Here is a 23,157-nt window from a genome sequence, read left to right as displayed (position 1 = left end):
ACAGTCCAACCAACAACTGTGAGCTGTAAGAACATGTGTGACAGGTGTAGCATTTTACAAAAAACAGATGGCTGCACACAGCCAAGGGGCATACATCCAACTAATGAGAGATGGTATTAATATAGAAAACATTTACCTGCATAAAAACATAAACCTGCAATCCCAAATCCATTGATGCAAATTTAACATAATATAACAAAAAAACAATTAATAAGTACAATAAACTCAAAATAGGGTTGAAAGCTCACTTTGGCATACCTAGCTTCATGTTTGGTATCAAAATGTCGACCTAGATTGTCCTCTTTGACGACCACCACTGCCTCATAACACAAAAGACATAGTGGTTTCTCTGCTTGAAGCACAAACATATATTCACCTTCCCATCTTTCTTGAAACAGCCTTCCATCTGCATCCATTTTTCTCCTCCTGGACATTTTGGGATTGTTTGTATTTCTCTATTCCACTTGTTTGGAAAATGATATTGATGTGGAAAAACTGCAATCTAGTGGTGGGATGCTGTTACTTTGCAGGTAACATAATTGGCATGCATTATGGGAAATATAGTTTGTTGTCAGTGCACTCAACTTATTTATTATATGACAATCAGACCTTTTAAGCTCTCACGGGCCACATAAAATGACGTGATGGGCCACATCTGGTCTGCGAGCCTTGAGTTTGACACATGTGCTATTCACTGATTTCTATTTCACTTCTTGTGTTCATTTAAAGTTATTTATTGTTTGATTTTTAAATCAACTAAATTATATTTTCAGAGGAAAATTGATAAGAAACGTTATAGTTCTTAATTAGCCAAACTGCAAAAATTAGCTAAGGGGATTTCATTCAACTAAAAGAAGAAACCATTAACTTAAACGTTATTAACGTCCATATTTGTCATATTTTAGATACAAAACATTCTAAGTAGCAGTCAGTATGGGTTTAGAGCAAAAAACTCTACATCAATGGCTCTCGTGGAATTAATAGAACAAATAACTACTGCTGTCGATCAAAAACAATATTGTGTTAGTATTTTTGTTCATTTAAAAAAAGCATTTGATACTATTGACTACACTATTCTCATATTTTAAATAAATATGGCATAAGAGGACCAGCATTACACTGGGTATCTAGCTATTTAAAAGATAGGAAACAGTTTGTACAAATAAATGGTGTAAGATCTGACCTCTGCAATATCACTTGTGGAGTTCCTCAAGGCTCTGTACTTGGACCAAAATTATTTATTTTATATGTGAATGACTTAGTGAATGTATCAGGACTCCTCAAATGTGTCCTTTTTGCAGACGACACCACATTATTTTGTTTGGGTAAAGATGTAAAACGGATGTTGGAATTGATGAAGACAGAATTTGATAAAATACAAACTTGGTTTAAAATTAATAAATTATCATTAAATTTAAATAAAACTAAATACATGATATTTAGTAACAAAAAGAGAACTGTTGATGATCCATTTAAAATTGAGGGTGTTGAGATTTGTAGAGTTAATAAGATTAAATTTTTGGGTGTAATCATTGATGAACAGCTAACATGGAAAAATCACATAAATTCTGTAAGAACAAAAATATCTAAATCTATTGCAGTACTATACAAAGTCAGGGAATTATTAAATGATAAAGCTCTGTACATGTTGTATAACACAATCATTGTTCCACATTTAATCTATTGCATTGATGTTTGGGGGAAAGCGTGTAAAACATTTACAAAACCTATTTTTATTTTACAGAAAAGAGCTGTAAGAATTATCACCAGAAAGCATTACAGTCACCCATCAAGCACATTATTTTATCAACTGAAGTTATTGAAGTTCCATGATTTGGTAGATTATAGTATTTTATCAGTTATGTATAGGGCTCAACATAACACATTACCATTAAATATCCAAAGAAATGTTGTTAAAAGACAAAGTTGTTATAATCTTAAGGGGATAGAGATATTTGTCAAACCACAATTCAGAACTAGTCTGAAGGGAAGGTCTACCTCAATCCAAGGAGTTGGATTGTGGAATGGTCTAGAGAGTGATGTTAGTCAATGTGTACATTTAAGAAAAAGATCAAAGCTGAATTGTTAAAAAAGTATATATGAAGTAGCTAAGTGTGTGTTTTGTATTAGAATTAGAAAAATTAGAAAGAGTTATTCATTTTGTTCTGTTACTTGAAAATTATTATGATTGAAATTATTATTTGAAAAAAGAGGCATATATAATAAGATTTTTTCTTCTTTCTGCTGCCTTTCATTTTAAATGTCTTGTATCTTTTTTTATATTGTTATGGAATTGTTTTGTACTTTTTTAAAATGAATAAACTTTATACCATACCATATTTGTTGGTATAACGCGTGTTTTTGTTGTTTTACCGTCTCATTGTAATGTAGTGGACATCACCTGAGCGAAGCAGATATCTAGTTCTGACGTTTTTATTAACTCATGTGTTGTGTTTGCCCCTCTTTTTTGAAGAAGCCTTACATTACATCATTACGTGGGCGGAGTCTATTCTTAACATGGGCGGAGTCTGTAAATTGTATGGGCGGAGCCTCAGGCTCCTGCTGCAAAGTGCTGGAAAACCGGTAGGCTGGGTGGAGTGAAGGCAGAGGCAGACGGAGTTCATTGTTGGATACGTTGCTCACCTGTTGTCCAGCTGCGATTAAGATTTATTTTTTACCTTCGAAGGCGCTTGTTGTTTAATTGTCAGAGTTGCTCGGAGTGTTAGTCCACACAGGATGACGGACACCATTCTAACGAACGGAATCGAAGACAGCGGAGGAGACGGTAGTTACTTCAAAAAGGTGAGTTTTTAGCTCGTCGACGCTCCACAACACAGTTAGCTGTAGTTTGCCCGTGCGTCAGCTTGCGTACACAGCCAAAATTGTGGGAAAACATGGGTTCAGCTTCTTTTTTTGCCTACGACTTACACTTTACTTAATTGAAGGTGCTACTAGTATATAAAAAAAGACGTAAACGTAAAATAAGTCGAAAAAAAACATGGTTGCCTTTGACAAGCACCAGATATAATTTAGTATTTTTAGTAGTACTCGACCACAGGGAGTTGAGACTTGGTTAAATAGTTATAAAAGCGTAAAGGACAGCTTAGAAAATGTCAGCAGCAGAAACCACTACACTGTCAGCTTCAGGTGTGTTTGTGTGACCTTTAGAAACTGAATGCATGGAGATGAATGGTGTCCTATTTATGTGTGATGGTGATTGATTAGATCGATCTGCTGTAAACATGTATGACCATTCGACCCCAGACCACTGGATACTTCTGGCAGGAAAAAACTGTTTCCTTTGGAATCCATTTCATTCCTTTTTCTTTAATTTAAAACAATCAACGATCACTATCTGTTTAAAGGTAAAATGTAAGTTAAGCGAAACATCTACTTTTAGCTTTCAACTAATTGCCATACAGGTGAATCTATAATGCATCTGACAGCTTACTTAAATTGTTTGCCAAGAGTAACATCTTGTGTTTTACATCAGAAATGCTCTTGCTCTTGTAAAGTTAGCTTGCCCACCCTCCAGTACCTGAAATGTTTTCGAGAGCTGTGGATTTGTCTGGTCTGAGGTTGTGAGGATAAAACCAGTCAGCAGTGGCTAAGTGATTATCCGATGTGTTTTTACCGTTTCCCTGTTTGTGATCTGTGTCTCATTGCTCACTGTTCTTCTCACCCAGGCTGTATTTTTTTTTAGACGAGCTTATTTCGATGGGTATCTGAGCATATCCTTTGTGTCTTTTAAATCCCTCTGAATCCCCCTCTGAACGCTGTCTGGTTGAGGCTCTGGGCTTCACTTCCTGTGGTTTAAAAAAAAGGTCAGTGGGAGTCAGGGTCTGGCACAGTCACAGGACATGACTAAACACTGTGAAACCTCATACCTTATTTTTAAGGAGTTGTTTTTATGTATGTAATACACTTGGTGGATTCTGCCATACTTCACAATGACCTGAATGGAGAGCTTTGCATTTAGGAAACTTTATGGTCGGAGTGAAGAAGCCGTGATGTTCTTTCTTAAACTCTGCTTCTTGTTCTCCTGTGTGAAAATTAGATTAATGAATAACAAGACCACACTACATCTGCCTGATACTTCAGAGGAGCTGTCGCGGTTCGGGGCGTTCTTCCCAGACGTCCACTGTTTGGTCTCCAGATGGCTGAGGGCCAACTGGACAGCTTCAGGATGGAAAGATGGCAGCCCAAAAAGTTGAAATCGGCATGTTTCTTCTCCTTGTCCTCCTCGGCCAGAGAGAGCTTTGACGTAGCATCTGGCCTGAGGCTTTCCCTCAGCCAGACCACAGACACAAATTGACAACATGTGCCCTGGTTCACAAACCAAACCAGTTCCCCTGACTTGAAGACCCTCTTGGATTCTTCTAAGCAGCGTTCTGAGAGGAAACAGACAAATGAGGGATGCAGCTGCGATTAAGTATGGACTTGTGTAGTGCTTAACTGAAAATAAAGTTTTAATTATTAAATAGCCAAACCCCACTCTGACAACAGTCCCACTGTAAATGAGCCAGTTTGTGATTTCAAATGGTCATTTATTCTAATATTAAGAGAGTTTATAAATGTCTGTCATGCTTAAATCTTATATCATAGGGAAAAGGATATTTAAGCTCTTAACTAGGTTGTGTCTAAAGCCCCCCGCTGGCCAGTCGCCACTCCAAATCACAGCTTCTATAAACCAACGATCCCTTTGCTCCACATAAAGCCTCGTTTATACAACAGCAAACCTTTTGGCTGTGTTCAGAAAACGATGCTGCACTGCCTTTGTGCTTTCATCTAATGAATTGTTTTGTAGGGTCGAAGAGAAAGGCTCAACTGTTCAATCTGACAGTAGATTGGGGGGGGGGGGGGGGGGGGGGCAAACCCTGTGAAATGGTTAGCAAAGTGGTAAAGTTTAGATTTTAGTTTCTAGTAATCAGAAGGGTTTCAAATGAACCAACACTGTGCTGATGATGGCCACTCTGCTGTTTTCATTTATTTAAAATTGGGTTGTTTTTACAAAAATAAAGAATCATGGTCCAATATTGTAAAGTTGGATTTATGGATTTACGAGACAAAGCATTATACACCGTCTGGCCCCCTAAAAAAGTTGCCACCCCCCCCCCCCCCCCAAAAAAAAAAGGTCACACACTAATATTTTGTTGGACCGCCTTTATCTTTGATTATGGCGTGCATTCTCTGTGGCATTGATTCGATAAGCTTCTACAATGTCACAAGATCTATTTACATCAAGTGTTGCATTAATTTTTCACCAAGATCTTGCATTGATGACAAGGCACTAGTCATGATGGGTGCATCACTTCACCTGCCTCTCTTCTTACCCTGATGCACCCATCACTCTGGAACAGGGTAAATCTGGACTCATCAGACCACATGACCTTCTTCCATTGCTCCAGAGTCCAATCCTTATGCTCCCTAGCAAATTGAAACTTTTTTTTTCTTCCAGTTAGCCTCACTGATTAGTGGTTTTCTTAAGGCTGCACAGCTGTTCAGTCCCAATCCCTTGTGTTCCCTTCACATTGTGCATGTAGAAATGCTCTTACTTTCACTATTAAACATAGCCCTGAGAGCTACTGTTGTTTTTCTTCAATTTGATTTCACCAAACATTTAAGTGACCGCCGATCACGATCATTCACGATTTTTTTCCCGGCCACATTTCTTCCTGGAAGACGATGGGTCCCCACTATCCTTTCAGTTTTTAATAATGCATTGGCCAGTTCTTAACCCAATTTTAGTACTTTCTGCAATCTCCTTAGATGTTTTCTCTGCTTGATGCATGCCAATGATTTGACCCTTCTCAAACAGACTGACATCTTTTCCACGACCACACGATGTGTCTTTCAACATGGTTGTTTAAGAAATGAGAAGCAACTCATTGCACCAGTTGGAGTTAAATAATTTGTTGCCAGATGAAAGATAATCACCCATGCAGTAATTATCCAATAGAAGGCTCGTACCTATTTGCTTAGTTAAATCCAGGTGGCAACTTTTTTTGGGGCCATACAGTGTATTTAGAGCATTAACAGAGTATTGCAGCATATGGTGAAGATCGTCAGTGGGAACTTTACGTTCAGTATTGCAGTGAAAAAGTGGAAACTTACTGCTATGGTATTTATCAAACACTGGCATCTCCCTTGTTCTATCCCACGCCCTGCCTTAGATGCAGTGATCGAATGACTGCATGGCTGAGTGACGCCAATGCTACTTTCGGCCCACACCTCCTTCACTAATGCTCCTCCTGTCATTCTGAGAATAACTCAGCATCCTTGGTAAAACTCTGATGTGTAATAAAAAGGCCTTTTAGTTTTGTATAAACAGTTAATCATTAAACTTTCAGGCCACTGAAGTGTTTACACAGGATCAACCTGGTGACCGGAGCAGGGTGGTGGAAGAGCACAATGCGCTATATGACCTCTGTTGAAAACACTCAACCTGCCGTGTTGAAATTTGTACTCGAAAGGAACATCGTTCCACCCACCTGCTCCGCTCACTAATTTTTCAGGAATGTTTTAAGATAAGAGCAGTCTCAGCATGACTCAAATGTGAATGTGAAAAATCTGACAGCACAGACTGAGACCAGCACTTCTCATTCCTTGAGTGGGAAAAAAAAAAATTCTCGTCTAGCTGCACGATATCCTTCTTTTTCCTGGAATTTGTAACTGTGGCAGCTGTAAGGTTGGAAACTTATTTCCCCCAAAGAAACTGTTTGAATGGGCATTTCTATCTGTTTAAAGCTTTTACGATGAGAAAATGCCTCTCTGATATGAGGAGAAGAAGAAGAAACAGAATGTGCTATGTGTTGCCATCATTGTATGTTTCTATACATTGACAAAATTAGTTCTCTGCTTTTAATCCATCACTCATGAAATACATCCAGGTGGAGCAGTGGGCAGCTATATAAGCATCCAGGGAGCAGTTGGGGATTAGGTGTCTTGCTCAAGGACACCATGACATGTGGGCATGATGGGGAGTTGAACCTGTGACAGTCTGGTCCCAAGCCAGCTTCCCTACCTCTATACCACAGCCATCCCAAAAGACCTTTCCCTGTTGTGGGTTTGTAGATGGAAAAACTAAATCTCTCTTCCTCTTTCCTTTTTGGAAACTATTCGAAATGAGTTTGTTTATAGAAACTGAAATAGACTATTTGTCTCCACACTGGTGACTTCAACCCAACTGGTTTCACTGAGCTGGTTGGTTTATCTACTTTTATTTCTGGACAAGGTGAGTTTTAGTGAAGCCTCCACATTGTTTATACCTGGTTGTGAGTGACCGCCTGTTGACTTGGTGAGGCATGTACTCTTAGTGCTGTGGCAGGAACAAGGGTCACACAGTGCAGACAGATACAGGCCATTATATTTAAACACTGAGTGAGAACGTGTGTTTTGGTTAAATACACGGTGGGAAGGCACGGTTCTTCCCACACCCAACTTACATTCAGGTTTTCCGTTAAACTAGTGGCTGAAAAAACAGAAAATATTCTTTGAAACTAAATAAAAAATGAAGTTGTTATGCCAGTAGCATTTAGAGCATTTTATTTGACCGCTATTTTAGTAGGTTGACCAAAAGTACCTGTACATGGTAGCTGTAAGATTAAACAAAAAAGAGAAGAAACTTTATTGAAAGAGCGTAATTTTCACTTAATAAGTTATTTTGTGGAAATGCTATTGGCAATCAATATCTTACCTGCAATAGAACTTGCTCGAAACAGTCAGTTGTAAATATCAGGTAAATGCGGATCTTTTCCCTGATAGACTTGGACTTGGCTGTCTTAAAATAACTCCAATCTCAGATCATAGTATTTCATGTGAATGCTTTTTTTTTAACAGCCTTTGTGTTGCTGTCAGTTCTGCATGTGAAAGTTATTTATGTACAGGTCTGTTATTTACCCTGAAGTGAAGGCCGAGTCAGTCTGCAGTTCACTACCAGTAAGATTCAATGCAAAACAAAAAGCATCGCAACCTAAATTTCAACAAATGGTGTTGAAGGAAATCAAGAATTCACAGGATAATTTCTGCACAATATATTAAAAATGTATCATCATTGCAATATCAGTGAGCGCAAGATAAATATTGCGAAGGTCTGCTTGGACTGCAATAAATTATACCATACCACTTTATTTATAAAGCACTTAAAACGGCAACAAGGCAGACCAAAGTGCTGCACACACAAACAAGGAAAGCACACAGCAAAAAAACAAAACAACATGGATCCAATTATAGGCCTCTATAAATTATAGGCATTTATTTCAAGTACCATGCCTTCATGTTCTGTATGTTAATATATTTAATGAATCAAACAGACTCTCACTGGTCTTGATGTCCACAGACGGTGATGACAGGAGAGAAAGTGCAGAGTAAATGTGGGTTGATCACAACTGATATTGTAATCTCAGTATTAAATAGTAATAATACTGTACATTGCAAGTTGCTCTAATATTATGCAGCCCTACGGTTTGTACTAAGTGTATGACTTCTGTGCAGTTTCTTTTTGTATGTTTTGCTTTTGCTAATTATTACTGAGCGTGCGTTCTGCTTATATTTCCCGTCTCAGGGTTGCAACCCCCTTGCACAGACCGGACGAAGCAAACTTCAGAGTAAACGGGCCAGTCTGAACCAGCAGATCATCAAACAGATGAGGATGAGGGCTGGAGCTGAGAACCTGCTGAAGTAAGAACGAACTGTCGCACAGATAGCGTAACACATGGCTACACTGTTCATGCAAACGGATTTGGATTTGCATGTGTTGCATAAGAGAAACAAAGTACAGAAAGCAGTTGGTAGCGATGCCACCCTGGTGGCCTGTAGAGACTTGTGACTTGTTTGATAAGTCTGGCATCGCCTCTTTAAACACTCTGCCACCACAGAGATCAGATGACCCTGAATGATAAGCTCAAGGAGGAGCATTCTTGTGGTCTAAAACTAACTATTTCGGCTTTAAAAGTTTCACTTGCTGAACTGTCACTTTAATTGGGTAGCAATACATTGCTACCAAACACACTTTTGGATGTGGGAGACTAAATAAACATTAAATTGGTTTATTATTATATTTCCTGTATGTACAGAACCTTTTTCTCCAAACCAGCCTTTTTTCAAAAAGGTGGATTTACTTTGGAGCAAACTTTATTATCATCAGCCTGAAGCCTTGTTGATTTTTCTGTCCTATTAACCTTTAGAAATTTAAAATTTCTTTTGGCTGCTCCCTTCGTCAGGGTTCGCCACAAACTCTCACAAGGATTCAGCAATTGTTTTACACCAGAGCCCCTTCCTGACACAACCACAGACCACTGAGCTACCACAGTACTTTTGTGTGGAGCAGAGAGCTGCATCTAGGGTGCCATATCTGCTCAAGGGCCCAGATGGGGGGACAAATGAAGGTGGATGCAGGTGTGGGTGCTTCACCTTGGCCACCTTCTGATCACAGGCTCACTTCTCTCTGCGCCATCACTCCCCGTTAGGTATTAATAGGTAACCTTTAGATGGTTTTAGTGTATATTTACACTGTTCAGTTATGCCATGGCATAAAAATGAACAGAGAAACAGAATTTAATCATTAATCACAATTGTTTCATAAAAATAAATTGTCAAACATTAGTGAGAGAACCTTAAACCTGCCAAGATTTAAGCTCTCAGAGTCAGAGTCAGAGTTTCTTTATTGTCATTCGCACCTCATGTGGTACATGTGGTGGAGCGAAATTATGTACACAGGGTCCCAGTTACATCCAACAATAAAATGTATAAGAAAAACAGTAATAAGATCTAAGATATGAACTAAGAAAAACATCAACTAAATATACACTAAGCACTCATAACATAAAACATTGAACATCAGCACAAACATGAACATGAGTCTGTGAGCAGATGTGCACGCATGAACACATCAACATTGAAACAGATCAGCAGCAACATGAAACAGATCAGCAGCAACATGATATGGTTTTTCACAGTGATTATTCTAGTTAGAGATTCATGAGTCTAACAGCCTCAGGGTAGAAGCTGTTCCTCAGTCTAGTGGTTCTACACTTAATGCTCCTTAACCTCCTTCCTGAGGGGAGTGGGGCAAAAAGTGTGTGTGCTGGGTGGGTGGGGTCCTTCATGATGCAGGTGGCCCTCTTCCTGCATCTGGAGGTGTAGATGTCTGTGATGGTGGGGAGACTGATTCCAACAGTCTTCTGTGCAGCCTTCACCACTCTCTGCAAAGCTTTTCTTTCTGCAGCTGTGCAGCCTCCATGCCACACGTTGATGCTGGAGCACAGGATGCTCTCCACTGCACACCTGTAGAAGGAGGTGAGGACTGAGCTTCCCAGACCAGCTCGCCTCAGCCGTCTGAGGAAGTAGAGTCTCTGATGAGCTTTCTTGATCAGGCTGGTGGTGTTGTTGCTCCAGCTGAGGTTGTCATTCATGTGTACACCCAAGTACTTGTAGCTGGAGACCACTTCCACCGCAGATCCTCTTATGTTCAGGGGGGTGTAGGTGTTTTTGTTCCTTCTGAAGTCCACAATCATCTCCTTTGTCTTCTTCACATTGATGTGAAGGTTATTCTCTCTGCACCAGCTCTCCAGGTGTTCCACCTCCTGCCTGTAGCTGGACTCATCATTGTTTGCGATGCATCCCACCACCGCTGTATCATCTGCAAACTTTACAATGTGACAGCCTGGATGGGTAGCTGCACAATCACATGTGAGCAGAGTAAACAGGAGGGGGCTCAACACACATCCCTGAGGAGAGCCAGTGCTGAGGGTTATGGTGGAGGAGGAGAGGTTGTGGATCCTCACTAACTGTGGTCTGTTTGTTAAAAAGTCTAGTACCCAGTTGCAGATGGAGGGGCTTAGTCCTAGTGTGGATAGTTTGTCCATCAGGGTTTGGGGGATCATGGTGTTGAAGGCGGATGTGAAGTCCACAAAGAGCATACGGACGTAAGAGTTTTTCTGCTCCAGGTGGTTGAGTGCAGTGTGGACCACAGAGGAGATTGCATCCTCTGTTGATCGGTTCTCACGGTATGCGTACTGATGAGGGTCCTCGTTGATGTTGATGGTTGTTTTGATGTGAGTCATGACCAGTTTTTCGAAGCATTTAGCGACTATCGGGGTGAGGGCCACTGGCCGATAGTCATTCAGACCAGTCACTGTAGAGCTTTTTGGGACTGGGATGATGGTGGCAGTCTTCAGGCAGGTGGGAACTGTCTCCAGGGTAAGTGAGGTGTTAAAGATGTCTGCCAACACCTCACAGAGCTGATCAGCACATTCCTTCAACACTTTTCCGGGGATGTTGTCTGGGCCAGTTGCTTTGATCTCACATGCGCAGAAAACAATCTTTGCATAAAGTATGGATAAATGAAAGATCACTGATGGGTGTTAGAAATCTGTTTTTCATTCTGATCGCAAATCAAGACAGCTGTCAAAATTTAATAAACAAAATTAGACCTGAACCAGAAGCTGAAGCTTCCTGACAAGACAAAATGGTTTCTTCCATAAAGCACTTTAAAAGTGGGCCTGATGTACCTTTTTATTTTCTGCGTGATTTATTAAAGAGCGGAGCTGGGAGGGTTGAAGTCAACTTACTGTACTTCTGAGCCACCAGCTGATGTATTCACCGAGCTAAAACGGTCGTATGTGTAAAGATGACGCAGCTGGAGCGTTGAACGTAGAGATGACAGTCTGTTGCAAAGCTGAAGGATCCTCAACATCAACAACGCCGAGTTCCACTTTACGCCTGCTTTGTTTTCACAATGCTTTCTTTATATGAGCACACATTGTCCTGAGACGTGGCCGGCTCAGTTTGTGAACGACTCATGGCGTTGCAGTCATCTTTGCACCTGTACTGCAGAGTTGTTTTGTGAAACTGGTTGTAGAGAATGCACGAGGGTGCAAGTTTGCATGAATGAAGGTAGCTGCGTCTTTTGATCATGCAGGACCATCTCTTTCTGCCTCCCTTTGTGTTCAAGTCCGTCTGGTGAGGGTGTGTACGTCTGTGTACTCAGTGTTTGACAATTACAGTATAACAGCAAAGCTGGAATTGTTTTCATCCTCTGTCAGAGACGATTGTATAATTATGGTCCTGGAAATATCTGCTGCAGATGATAATAATTAATCTGTGCTGCTTCTTTGTATGTGGGTACAACAACTTTGGTGGTGCAGTTCTGACGTCCAAACTATGGCCCAACTCAGTTAACTGATGGTGTCAGAGTGGTCTCCAGCCCTGGTTTTCAGAGCTCATCGCCCTACGTGTTTGAGATGTTTCTTCTGCTTTACTCACCTGGTTCAGATGATTGATTTAGCCTCCTCTGTCAGCTTGCTGTCAAGTTCAGCACAAGCTCGTCAGTCAGTCAGAGATTCAAGAATTCAAGGTTCTTTATTTGTCATTGTCATTTATTTGTCAAACTGTGTACACAGGGTCCCAGTTACATCCAACAAAAGTATAAAATGTAAAAGAAAACAGTAATAAGATCTAAGATATGAACTAAGAAAAATGTTAACTAGAAATACACTAAGCACTAGTAGTATAAAAACAATACACCGAACAGCACGAACATGAGTCTGTGTGAGCAGAGGAGTACGAATGAACACAGCAACATGAAACGGATCAGCAGCAACATGAAACGGATCAGCAGCAACATGAAACAGATCAGCAGCAACATGAAACGAATCAGCAGCAACATGAAACAGATCAGCAGCACCGTGATTTTTTTTTTCACAGTGATTATCCTGGTTAGAGATTCATGAGTCTAACAGCCTCAGGGCAGAAGCTGTTCCTCAGTCTAGTGGTTCTACACATAATGCTCCTCAACCTCCTTCCTGAGGGGAGTGGGGCAAAAAGTGTGTGTGCTGGGTGAGTGGGGTCCTTCATGATGCAGGTGGCCTTCTTCCTGCATCTGGAGGTGTAGATGTCTGTGATGGTGGGGAGACTGACTCTGACAGACCTCTGTGCAGCCGTCAGGTGTGATGGAGCAGAGAGACGACTCATACTTGAGGACAGTGGACACACTTAGGACCAGGGTTAGAGACCACTGTAGTAATATACCCGTGATCATAAGGTTTCTTTGAACCTGCCTGAAACCTCTGCAGAGGCCTCTGCATTCCTCTACCTCACATAGCTGCCCTGTAGGAGCTGGGGGGCAAATGACCCATGTGTGTGTGTGTGTGTGTGTGTGTTGTCTTTCCACATACCTGTCTGCTGCAAGGAGGACACTCTGTGAGCATTTCTGCAGATATGCTCTCAGGTTTACTTTTAACACCTCAACTCCTAAACTGTTCGCTGTCTGTTTGCATGTGCACAACTCGGCAGCATTCTCTTAGAAATTGACCTGGGATGTCACGGCAAGAACAAATTTTGATCAAGTTATTTACTTTGGCTTTTGTCCAAGTATACGTTTATCCAGGATCTGTGTCAATATGTTAAGCGATATATTTTTAAATAAGGAGGTGAGTGTGAGTTGTGCTGTTTGTCCTTCAGTATCTCCCTCCTATTTTTCCCTTCTTCCCTCTTGTTCTGCATTCCTGTGTGTCAATCAGCAACAGGTGGAGTCAGTCTGGTCAGACCAGTTCTCTTCTTCTTCTTTTCCTCCTCTTCAGCTCACACATCTGATACTGAAAAGACAGTGCTTTTTGTAAAACCATCTCTGATTTTTAAAACACAATGACTGTTTTTTTTATATTTTTTTATAGGTTTAATTGAATATGGTACCAAGACTGTCTTGATTTAGTTCAACATTTAGTTATCAGATTGTAGAAAGCTATGGTAGAGCAACAAAACACTGTTACGGCAGGAAACTTGGTTGTAATTAGACTGAATATTCCTTTGACAACTAGTGGAAACTTCATTTTTAAAGCATTATTTATTTATTTTCATAACACAATAGCTGTTGCTTCAGATCCGAGGCACACATGAAAAGCAAAACGACAATATAAAAAATTATTAAATAATTAAAAGAACATGGGGGGGGGGGAAAAAAAGGATAAATCATCCAATTCATAGAAGAAGATGGAGAAGTCTTTAGTCAAGCCACATTTGCTGATTCAAGTCTGGTTTCCTGCTGGACGAGGTTAGTTATTGAAATTGGATTTTAATAACAGCTTCTTATGGAGTTTGTCTGTTCTTTCCAAACCAAAGCCCATATAGATCTTCAACCTTGATGAGTTTCCCAAACAAACCTCTCCAGAACTCATCCACCAGCCAAAAGGGAAGGAAGCAGTGGTATTACTCACCTGATGAAGCGTGGACTAACATTCATGTCTGTTTTGTGGAATCAAAAGTCAAAGTTTTGTGACAGACATTGTGATTTAATGAAGACCAAACTAGTGGATAGCATTATTGCTGCACAAAACTGAGCCTTCAGAGCGTTTACTCTTTATTGACTTGTCATCTTAATTACCGTACTTTCTTCCGTATAAGTCACATCAGTCCAAATATGTCTAACAAAGTGGAAAAAAAAACATAAATGCGTCACTTCGCCATATAATTCGCATCTATTATGCATCACCGCTCACGCGTCACATTTGTTATGCGTCACCGCTGACCACCTGGAAACATGGGCCGGTGTTGTGCCAAAAATCGATTGGCTGCCAAATGGCGGCCGCGGGAACGCGCACGGGAGAACTTTAACAAAAATTTAACAAGATTAACACTTAAAAACAATTATTTGCTTGCTTGAAATTATAGCAAATGTGTGTCTCAGTTTAATTTTTCCTTAATAAATGCACTTTAATGGTTAAATCAGCTGCATTTCATCTGGGTGCTGCAGCAACATGCAGCTGATTTGACATTTGCTCCAGGAGTTTTGGAGTGAGACGAAGGTGGCTTTGTATGGTAAGCCAAGTGTCTCATTAATAGCCACTTTTACCTATTAATGAGACACTTGACTTGCCATATTACTTGAGCACCCTCTAGCAGCTGAAAATGATATTGTTCAATATTTTCCATGTCAGAATGAATGAAATTGTCAAATCTCAGACAAAAAATGGGTTATAAATATGAGGGGAAAAAACATAAATATGTCTCTTTGCTGTATAAGTCACAGGGCATGTTAATTTATGCAAAAAGGTGCGACTTATACAGCGAAAAGTACGGTATGCTTTTTATCCTTTTTTTTTCTCTCGACTTTTCAGCCGATACTACATTTAGTATTAAAATGGCATTTATAATCGGAGCAGAACACATTTTATAACAAAGAGTATGTGTGTGCACGAACAGGTTTGAGGTGAGATGCGTTCGGTACATGTTACGGTAAATGCTTAATTTGTTCTGATCAACTGTGAACTTGTGAGGAGTCGCTGCAGACAGAACGCAGATGAGAATAAAGGGACACCTCAGAGGTTTGAGTGTTATCTTGTGTCACTCACCACAGATGCTCATGAATTGCAGGTTTTCTTTGTATGTCCTGACAGCGTAACATAAATACTTCTTTACAAAGGCTCCAGCTGCTTTGGATGTGAATGTTAAGACAAAGAAGCCAACCTGCACGTTTTAGTGCTGCCTTATCTCTGCCACGCAGAGCATCTAAACCAGCTGACATGATCTGCAAGTTCACAAAGATGCAGCCTTGGTGGTGGTGGTGGTGGTGGTGGTGGTGGGGGGGGATGAGTTAATGTGTCACACTTTTCACCATCTGATTCACTCGTGGGATCAGCAGCAAACTCCGTGGAGCCATATTTCCATCACAAACCGTATTATGTTCCTAACTAGTCCCTTGATAACCTACAGTTTGTTGAAACGTGTTGTGGAGGACGAATCGTGTTGCATCTGCCATAAACTCAACTGTGCAACCGTGTGTGCAGTTTAACGTGCACAGCAGTGCACGGTGACACAGGCCTACATGAGATTACCACAGGAGACACTTGGTTTAAAAATCAGTGTTTAGCTACAACTACATTGTTAATAATGAAGCTCTCGACCTTGACCTCTCTAAGTGGCTTTAAGAATCTGTTAGACTCCTGGCAGGGACCAATGCAGACATGTTCCTGTTTTTAGTTTTATACATTTGTCTTGGAATCTAGCTGGTTTTTTTTTTTGTTTTGTTACCTTTTTCCTTTTAGCCATCCTATTTGTTAAAAAAAAAAAAAAAACTAGTATGAGTTTTTATAACTGTTTATTGTTGTTGCTGTTGTCCATTGTTGTCATCTTTCTTTGTTGAAATCAGGTCTCTCTTGTAAATGAGTCCTCGAGGCTCAATGGGATTTACCTGTATAAATAAAGGTTGATTGAATAAAGGCACGTGTTGTGCTTCCTGCACATTTTTTTTCCCATTCTTTTTCACAGATTATTTTTTAAAATTCTGATATTTCTGTATATTTTCTCTCTGTGTGCAGGGCTACAAACAACAACAAGGTTAAAGAGATGGTAGTTCTCGAGTTGAGCTACATCAACTCCAACCTGCAGCTTCTCATGGGACAGCTAGAAGGACTCAACAGCTCTGTGGACGTCTACCAAAGCACACAGTAAGAAGACTTCCTTACTTTTTTAAAATACCGGCATGTGCATCTTAAAAGTAGAACATGTTTGAACTTGTTGAATTTAAAAGATGTGTGCTGCTTCCATTCAGGTTTTCGATAGAAAATGTTTTTTTTTTATTCTTGACAGTAATAAAGGAAAAAATATTGTCAGTTTAAAGTGCATCAGTGTGCTGCACACATAAACAATATTTAAATTTACCTGTGGGTTTTGGTGCCAGGAATAAAAAAAATGAAAGTTGAAACATTTAGATTCCATTTCATCTGTTATTTTTTTGTGCATTTTACCTTCTCAGTCTGTTCTAAATGTTAAATTATTACTGAAACAGATGTTGAACTGAAAATGTTGATCAGCAGCAGACAGGAAACGGATGGCTTTGACGACACTCAGCTGTTGGATCAATTATGACGACTGGTTATAGCAGAAGAAGCGCACCAAAGAGGAGACAGACATTTAGGAAAGCCTGAGAGACCAAGTGAATGTTATTGAACTGGACCGACAGGTTTTTGTGACACTAAGCAGCAAGGAAACAATCAGCTGATCATGCAGGCAAACCAAGACACTAGCGTCTATTCATAGGTTTCACTTGGTTGGTCTTGTTCCTGGGTGTGTTTATGGGTGTGAGTGTTAGTGATATGTTCTGGGTTTTATTTTTCTTTGTCTATAGACGACTGCATCGGGTGCGGATGGAAGCAGTTTTTGTACGTCTGCAGTGTGACAGGATAGTGATTTAGGGACATGTTGATGTGCTACAACTGGATGGTGTTTGCCAGTGTAATCACACAGGAGGAAACATGCAGTTTCATATAAAGTTTTTCTAAAATATAAATTAATAAAACTTCCTGTCACCTGAAGTCGTTAGTGGTTTCCTTGTGTGAAAATATTTTTCTCATTACTCAATAATGGATTTAAATTATTTCCGATTGTCTCATATCTTTGCTCAAGTTATTGGGCACAAACAATTACAGTACGTCTCTGTAGTAATTAGTTTTGAGTCATTTGTTCCTCCTTGACATTGTGTTGGCACGCACCTGAACGCCCCAGAATAACAAACAAACAAAACTCCTGCATTTATTGAGCAGGTCAAAATTACGAACCAAGATGTAAGTGTTTTAATTTATCAGCTCTTAGTTTCTATAGAAACAGTGAAGTTGATCTTATCTTTCACACCTGGTGTAGTTTTGTTTAAGACATGTATAAATAAAGATGTTAGAAATGCAGCTGCCAGGAAACGGACAGAAGAGACATATGGATGCAGTTAGAGACATGGAGGTAGTTGGAGGACAGAGGATGCAGAGGACAGAGATGGAGGAGGATGACTCGCTGTGGAGACCCCTGAAGAGGGCAAAGCTGAAAGAAGACTATTTAAGTGTAACATGTCAGGTGAGGCTGCATCTGTCTCATTAAAGATCTGAGAATTGAGGAGGATGTACTGACGGTGACATAACAGACACACACAATCCCTGAGAGCACCCCCCACCCCCCCCCCCCCCCCCCCCCCTTAAAAGAAAAAGGTAGTTCAATGGTAAGCAGCTGGAGGGAAATGTTGATGAGTGTTGTGTGGCAAGTTGCTATGGTAACGGTTCTTTGGGTCCTTGACCTAAATTTTAGTAGATGCCAAGCTGTTCAGATTATTTTTTTCTCTTGCTTAAAACATTTAAAATAATTTATTTTCTTCTAAATGAACTTTAGACCAATTAAGAATTAAGTTTTTTTTTTTGTAACTGACCTCTGAAAACCTAAAATAGCAACTTGTGCTGGTATTTTAGGTTTGTTTGAGGTTTTTTATTTTTTAGGTTTTTAGACAATAAGCCCAGATTAGTTTGTTTGACTCACAGGGTTCCAGTGTAGCTAGAGCTGTGAGGTTTTGACCCAGTTTCAGAGCCAGTCTGGACAGCTGCACACTGGCAGGACTGTGTAGGATGAGGAAATCCATGTGGGCTGACAGGAGACAAATGTTTTCCTGAGTGTGCTTTAGGTGTCAGTGTAGCTGATGTCTTCTGATGTCTTTGTTTTTTTTTTTTCAAAATTTGTTTCCTGGTCAAACAAACTGTGTCAGAGTCAGAGTTTCTTTATTTGTCATTCGCATCACATGTGGTACATGTGGTGGAATGAAATTGTGTGCTCAGGGTCCCAGTTACATCCAACAATAAAATGTAAAAGAAAAACAGTAATAAGATCTAAGATATGAACTAAGAAAAACTAACTAAAAATATGCTACGTACTAATAGCATAAAAACAAAACAACACAAAAACACAGCAGCATCCTCAGCTTTAACCAAAAAAAACCCAACAACAACAACAAAAATAAATAAATAAATGGCAGCTGTATTCAGCAGTCATTAAGACTGTCCACAAATTTCAGCACCTATCTTTGGGTACAATTTTTAATCCTCTGCCATCACAACAGATCATTGGAGAATTGTCATTGTTCTGGGCATAAGCAGAACCTGAATCTGGCTCCTTCTGTGTGTCCGATTGAACTAAAATGAAAAACATATTTTCTGAAACAACAAAGTCCTTGCTCAATAATCCAGGTATACAATCCAACATTTTTCAGTCAGGTCATCTGGACAGTTTCTTTTTTTTTTTTTTTTGTGCTGAAACGTTTCACCTTCGATCCAGAAGGCTTCATCAGTCAAGGAAACACACAACAAAACTGATTCTTCCCCCAACAGCTTACTCCAAAGTGGAACAAACCAGTTCTGCTTGTGATAAGATGGTCTCTTTGTCACGCCCCCTCCTCCATTGCTGGCCCTCTTCCTTGTTGACAGTCTGGTCAAACTGGTTGAAAACAACAAAGTCCATGCTCAATAATCCAGGTATACAATCCAACATTTTTCAGTCAGGTCATCTGGACATTTTCTTTTTTTTGTGCTGAAACGTTTCACCTTCGATCCGGAAGGCTTCATCAGTCCACTCTGGAGTAAGCTGTTGGGGGAAGAATCAGTTTTGTTGTGTGTTTCCTTGACTGATGAAGCCTTCCGGATCGAAGGCGAAACGTTTCATCACAAAAAAAGAAACTGTCCAGATGACCTGACTGAAAAATGTTGGATATTTTCTGAAAGTTACTATGTACACAAAAAAGCCATGCATTCAAAGATGTGGATAATCTGCATCAGACTAGAACTCGTCATGTCTGAGCAGGTGTCTCTCTGGACGATTCTCTGTAGTTACGGTGAAACCTGCTTATTTCCTCCTGAATGTTACCCTTATAATTAAGTACAAAAACAACAAACTATGACCTCACATTTTCAGGCTTTTTCAGCCTCTTTCTGTGCTCATTCTTCATCCAAACCAAATGCATTTTTTTCATATGAAATTGTTTTAAAAATCATTCAGTCTGCAGCTGAGGTTGTAGTTTTTTTAAAACCTTTTCTAAAAGGGAAAACCACTGCAATCTCTCTTAAAGATACAAAGATTAGACCGTTAATGCCAACATGGCTCACCTTTTAACTTGCAGCTCTAAAATCTTGCTCGTTCTCTCTGTAGAGCATCGAGAGTCTGTTCAGTTCCCTTTTGTTATTGTTCCTGTACGGGACAACGAACTGAACTTTCCTGAAGGATTTCTGAGTCAGCGCAGCTACAGCGATGACGTATGACAATCAGATAAAGGTGTCTGTGTTACACGCTGCTGAGTGACACTGAGGAAGAATAATTAGTCTTTGTCCCAGATTAGTTCACACGACTCTGATGTCAAATGATCTGATGCTCCGCTTCACGCTCTGAGAACTGGTTACTTTGTTTTTAGTACTCTGCACTATAGTTGTCCAGGGATGAACATATATTTGGTTAGATTAAGTAAACCGGTTTCATTTATTTGCATACGTATTTATTTTTAAATGCTGGCAAAGAACATTTTAATGAACATGATAAAGCCAGTAAAGTGTAATGCAAGTCTCACGTGTTGGATAGAAATATATGTTTCACTGCATTGTTTAATATAAAATCTACTGTCCAACAAATTAAAGTGTCATTTACTGTAGCTGTTGTGCACAGAGCAGGTTTAACTTGTGATCTTCAGTCCTGTTTTTTTTTTTTTAAATCTCAGGTCCTCTGGAAGGGGTGTGTGTGTGTGCGTGCGTGTGTGTGTGTGTGTGTGTGTGTGTGTGTGTGCGTGTGTGTGTGTGTGAGAATGCCATGGGGGTGGAGGTTCTGAGAGGCTTTCAGCAGCGCAGATAGTTTCCTCCCCCCTGGGCCTGCCTGTGCCAAAAAGGAGAAAAATCCAGAATGATCTCATTCAGAAGCGCTAATAGATACCAGTGGTGCCTCTTTCCTCCCGTCTGTGCTGCTGGTGTGTGAAGACGTTCTGGGAGTCATTGTGCCGGAGGAATGCACATTTATCTCAAAATAATAAATAAGTACGAGTTGTTCAGCTGGACACTAATTAAATTTTATGCTGAAAAAATGGTGAACGTACTCATCGTTGATCATTTTAGAGTTGCTGTTACTGTGATGCTCCTTGGACGACTTCTATTTAAACAGTCATTTTGAAGGAAATCCTTTTTTATGTGCAGTTTTTTTTAAAGTGTGCTTTGATCTTGGTGAGGGTTTTTACTTTTTGCAGTCCTCCTGAACTGCAGGAAGTATCTGTCAAGCATTTTTTTTCATGTGTGATAACCAGTCAAACCTGCTTTCCTTCAGCCCGTAACTGAAACCTCTGAGATTTTACGAGCAGAAATTCCAAACCTTTACAGCACCAGCTCAAAATGTAAAGTTTGTTGAATTTTGTGCGCTCTAATTATGTTAGAAAAATTAAAAAGAATTATTGAGCCAGATTTGACAAGAGTTTGAACTCCAGATTGATTCATAAAACCAGTTGTGTAATGGTAAAAATGCAGCAGGAGGCTCTCTTTCAGCTTTGAATCCTCACACCTGTCGAGTGTGAAGGGCCTTTTATGAAATTCCACCAAACATAAAACTAAAATCTAATTTTTCTTAAGCACTTTTTTAACTGTAGAGAGTGTTTGTGCCTCACACTGCCCACATACATATTTTCTAATTGTTCTGCCTTGTAAGCACTAAAAGGCTTGGCCTGTTGTCAAAGGGAGTTTTTATTTATTTATTTTTTCAAGCCTAACCTTTTCCTCTTTTTTTGTCTTTGACTTGTTAGTTTCAGAATATAGTCGTACCACAGTGTAAAGATGTTAAAAGGCCTGCTGTCAGCCTGTCTCATTGTTTTTGTCTGGAAGCAAACATGCACATCGTGCTGATGATTCGATGACGGACTGATATTTATTTTTCTCCTTTTTGTCTCTTGCCTCCAGGGAAACAGCCAACATTCCCCTGATAGCTTTGGGTCTAAAGGAGACAAAAGAAGTTGACTTTTCTACTCCGTTCAAGGTACAAAAAAACACCTACAGCCAACAAAGTCCATGCTCAATAATCCAGGTATACAATCCAACATTTTTCAGTCAGGTCATCTGGACAATTTCTTTTTTTTTTTTTTTTTTTGTGCTGAACCGTTTCGCCTTCGGTCCAGAAGGCTTCATCAGTCAAGGAAACGCACAGCAAAACTGATTCTTCCCCCAACAGCTTACTCCAAAGTGGAACAAACCTCTACAGCCAATTAAATCCTTTCAACATTTGTAGTATAATATGAAGTAACTAAAACTCTTTTTGCTGCAATACAATTTTACCTGGTTTACCTCATCAGTTAAAAACAGTGGTCCCTCATCGTTCCAGAAACCCCCCGTGATAAGTGAAAATACGCAATGTTCTAAACCACACGTCAAACTCAAGGCCCGGGTGCCCCAAGATGATGTGTGAAACGCAAAATACTTTTACCTTTTGAATTTTTTCAGTAATCTTTGATTATGATGTCAAAATTGCAACAGAGAACATCAAATGAGACCAATCAAACTCTTGTTGAGGAACCTGCAACCAATAAAAGATGTGCTAACTTGAGTTAATGTAGAAACTGGCCCTTAGTTTGAAAAATGTTTTAAATTTGGACTTCTTTGACACCTCGGTTCTAAATGCTCAAGAGCACAACAAAACAGCGGTTCGGGTCACACTTGATTATTTATTATTTTAAATAAACAATCCATGCTGCTCATGCGAATCACTCAGGTATAAGACAGACCTCCCCGCCCCCTCCTTTCTATTTCCTAGGCTGGCTGTTGTGCGCCTCGTGTTGTGTGTCTCTGGGACAGGATGGGGAAAAGCAGACCCCCCCACCTCATTTCTCTTTCTCTGCTGACAGACGGCCTCAGAAAGAGGAAGGAGGGGGCGGGGAATCTGTCTTGTACTTGAGTGCACCACACTCAGCCACTCTCTCTCTTTTTTTTTAAAACTGAGTCAGTCTTATTTTTCCACCTGAGCATTTTCTCTGATATTCTACATTTGTTCATCTGATCTGTTCATCCCTGCTCCCTGAGAGGTAGTGATGGAGAAAGGCAGACTCCACCCCCTACCCCCTCCTTTCTCTTTCTGAGGCTGTCAGTCACAGCAGAGAAAGAGAAAGGAGGGGGCAGGTGGGGTCTGTCTTTCCCCATCACATTTGCTGTGACAAACAGCCGCAGAAAGAGAAAGTATGGGGGGTGTCTCTTTCCTCATTGCCTCTGCTGTGACAGACAGCCCCAGAAAGAGAAAGGAGGGGGAGTCTGTTTTTTCCATTGCCTCTGCTGTGACAGACGGTCTCAGAAAGAGAAAGGTGTGTGTGTGTGTGTGTGTGTGTGTGTGTGTGTGTGTGTGTGTGTG

At 40.2% G+C, this 23,157-nt stretch overlaps 1 protein-coding gene across 1 annotated transcript in view; it reads left to right on the top strand.

Annotated features, from left to right (window-relative positions):
- The first annotated feature begins 2,577 nt into the window (after window positions 1–2,577).
- rhpn2 (rhophilin, Rho GTPase binding protein 2) overlaps window positions 2,578–23,157 on the top strand; it is a 37,195-nt gene continuing 16,615 nt past the window's right edge. Inside the window, exons 1-4 of the mRNA XM_037697620.1 lie at window positions 2,578–2,802; window positions 8,564–8,679; window positions 16,314–16,442; window positions 21,723–21,798. Of these exons, the coding sequence (XP_037553548.1) occupies window positions 2,737–2,802; window positions 8,564–8,679; window positions 16,314–16,442; window positions 21,723–21,798 (387 nt within the window). The 5' untranslated portion in view covers window positions 2,578–2,736. The remainder of the gene's footprint in view (window positions 2,803–8,563; window positions 8,680–16,313; window positions 16,443–21,722; window positions 21,799–23,157) is intronic.

The sequence above is a fragment of the Nematolebias whitei genome, chromosome 2 (assembly GCF_014905685.2).
Source record: "Nematolebias whitei isolate Nwh7 chromosome 2, NemWhi1, whole genome shotgun sequence".
Lineage (NCBI taxonomy): Eukaryota > Metazoa > Chordata > Actinopteri > Cyprinodontiformes > Rivulidae > Nematolebias > Nematolebias whitei.
Note: the sequence above shows the minus strand (reverse complement) of the source record. Positions and strands in the feature narration are given on the sequence as shown.